A 3,022-nucleotide genomic window follows, 5' to 3' on the forward strand; every position below is an offset into this window, starting at 1 on the left:
CGATGTCGCTCTCATAGCCACATGAGCTAGAGCTGATACGATCATCTGTCATGGGTCGGATTGGGAAAGGAGGTGATTGATTTGGAAAGGAGGTGATTGATTGGGAAGAGGGGTGAAAAGAGAGTGGAGTGGACTGAGCGGACTACAGTCTAGGGTTCATCAAAGGGGGTATTTGTGGGTTCGATGATGAGCCGGGCGGACATGACGGAAGCGTCCGGACATGCCCGGCCCGCCTCATATCCGTCCTACATTTGGGATGGATATGAGGGGTGCCGGACGGCCTGATATTTGGGGCCGATTTGAGGCGCCTGGATGGGTCGTTCTTTTTTTGACCGATCAGTGACCGGTCGGTTCACCTGGACTTTGGGGACGGTTTGAGATGCCTGACTATAGATGCTTTTAGTCTCTCTTGTGAGGTTTGCCCCGCCTGTCTCGTAGGACTGAGATATGAATGTTGGGCCTTACTTTTTTCCAGGAAAACTTTCGTTCTATTGCTCTTCAATTATGGGTGTTGGGTCTTGTTTTGTGTTGCTGAGAAAGCTAGCCCGAGGATGCATGCTCTGCGGAGTCGGGATGTAAACTGCTCTGAGAAATGCTGAATTGTTTAAATCCAAGCTTTGAGCATGACTTCTTTTTTTGATCTTATGAATGTTAGTGTCAATTTCACAAGTGGCATGGTTTTAAATTTGAAACTCAAGTGAGTCAGGAGAACAAGTTTATTAGAATGCACCATAGAAAAAACAAATTTTTTTACAAGAGTTTTGAGTGGGAACTAAATTTCGTAAGGAATGCAGTAAGATTAAATTCGTAGTTTTTCTTATAAGAGGAGTCAATATTACGAATCAAATGGCCAATATAAGAGAAATTATGACTGTACTAAAATTTGAAGAGGCATACTGAATCAATATTTTCTACTCCATCAATTTTAAATATAAGCTTTTCTAGAGATTTCAATACGAACTATGCATGTATGCACATAGATATATTTTAGAGTGTAGATTCACTCATTTTGCTTCGTATGTAAAAGTAGTTCATATTGGAATAATCTGTAAAAAGCCTAATATTTACGAATGGAGGGAGTATACTTTTAGGTATCAGGGCGCAAAAGTAAAAACGAGATGTCAAAAATAAAAAGGAATAAAAGTGAAGAGTCTTCCCCCAAATGTCTCGCGGCCTCCACCGCCCTCTTCCGGTCTTCACTAGTCCACCGCCACCTTCCTGCAATGGCAATGAGCTGCTCAGGGTAACTAGTCAGGGTAACTAGCATCTTCAGATAGCATTGCAGCACACGAGATTGAGAAAATCAACACCCACGCGATACGAATCGATGAGTTGCGGCGGCGGTGGCGCGGGGGCGGGGGACGGCGGGCTGGCCGAGTGGCAGCGCATCTACGACCGGGTCGAGGAGCTCGCCGCCGGCCGCGCGCGGCTGGAGGCGCGCAACAGGACCCAGCACGAGTTCTGGGACGCCCGCGACAAGATCAACCACTCCCGCCTCCACCAGGTGTGATTCATCGGACCGCTCCTGTCCTCTTATTAGGGTTTTCTTTTGGGCTTCCCTGCGCCTGATTGATGGCTTATATGTTCTCATCCCGGAAGGCGGAGCTGAGCAGAAGCAGGTGGGAGGTGGCCTGCAGGAAGCTGCTCCCTTCCGATGATCCCAAGCTCGCCGGTCAGAATATATTGTGCCCCTCTTTCGTTCCTGTCCGTTGACAGATATTTCGGCCTAAATTTAGCGGAGCTATTTGTGTTGATTTATAAGAGCTGCCATGCTGTGCCTGCTAAATGTCAGTTTTGTTGGTCATTATGTGCCGCGGCTAGATGGAGAAGAGACTATTAAGATTAAATGTGCCGTTTTATATTTTTGGGGCGACGATAACCTGTAGAAGAAGGCACCTAATGTTGCTACTGATGTCACTGTTGCTGCCTCCTCTGTCCAATGCAGAACTGCTTCAGATTGATTTGGAGGATTCAAGAACTTGTGAAGCTCTTTTGGACACTGAAAACTCAGAACTGCTGGTACTTAATTATCCCAAAAGCATTCGGTCCAGCTTGTGAATGCCAATGTTTTTCTTACTCATTGTTTTGTGTCCTTGTTTTTTTTTTTGTAATGTTTAGGTACAACTGAAGGAAGATGGAACTTGTGTAGAGCTTAATGAAAACACTGCAGATCATGAGCACACTTCTGGAGATTTAGTATCAGAGCTAAGAAAGTTAAAGCGAACCTATGAGACCATATACTGGAACAAGGATAAGGAAGCCACTGAAGCAGTGCAAAAGCTTCAACAGAAGATAGAGGAGCTGCAAGTGGCAGCCTGTAAGAAGGATGATGAGATTGGAATAGTGCAAGCAGAAGCTTCTACTTGTATAAATAAGTTAATGGTTCTAAAGGGTAAACTAGATGAAATTCGATCTTTGGATAAGGACATTGACATCCAAAAGTTCAAAGTGGGGCAACATGAGACTCTTGAACGCAAGATTGCCTCCTTACCAAATGTAAGCATTTCCTTTTGAAGTATATGGCCGGCTCATACTAGACCATGTTTTCTTTCTGCAGTATTTGTTGAGTGACCTGCCTTACCATACACAATCAGTAGAGAATGCTGACCAGGTTGATATTTTTGGTTATTATACTGGCAAAAGATTTTTCAGTGATATATTTTCTAGAACCGAGTTGATCTAGAGTTTAACGAGAATATACTAGCATTACTGAAGCTAGCAGCACCGAACCTATGATTATAGCACCCCAAAATCTTCATGTGCCTGCTTAGCACTTAACATTGCACCATACTTGTTTCTGGCCAGTGAGTTATCTAATTTACAGATTGTCGACACTTTGCTTGCCAAAGATGAATTTAAGGGATGGTATTCTAAATCATGATACGCCTGTTGGTCTCAGTCTCTAGAAGAGTCCACCTTGTGTATAGTAGGTGATCTTGGATTTATTTGTTAGGTACCATTTTAGTTTTTGCATTCACAAACCGTGGATTAATTTGCAGTTGCCAAAGCAACCTTATTCACA

General features: G+C 43.9%; 1 protein-coding gene across 1 annotated transcript in view; it reads left to right on the forward strand.

Annotated features, from left to right (window-relative positions):
• The first annotated feature begins 1,327 nt into the window (after window positions 1-1,327).
• Window positions 1,328-3,022, forward strand: part of LOC119350787 (golgin subfamily A member 4-like) — a 2,718-nt gene continuing 1,023 nt past the window's right edge. The window contains exons 1-5 of the mRNA XM_037618449.1: window positions 1,328-1,504; window positions 1,600-1,672; window positions 1,946-2,019; window positions 2,119-2,496; window positions 2,558-2,611. Of these exons, the coding sequence (XP_037474346.1) occupies window positions 1,328-1,504; window positions 1,600-1,672; window positions 1,946-2,019; window positions 2,119-2,496; window positions 2,558-2,611 (756 nt within the window). The remainder of the gene's footprint in view (window positions 1,505-1,599; window positions 1,673-1,945; window positions 2,020-2,118; window positions 2,497-2,557; window positions 2,612-3,022) is intronic.

Source organism: Triticum dicoccoides, chromosome 1B (genome assembly GCF_002162155.2).
Source record: "Triticum dicoccoides isolate Atlit2015 ecotype Zavitan chromosome 1B, WEW_v2.0, whole genome shotgun sequence".
NCBI classification, from domain to species: Eukaryota; Viridiplantae; Streptophyta; class Magnoliopsida; order Poales; family Poaceae; genus Triticum; species Triticum dicoccoides.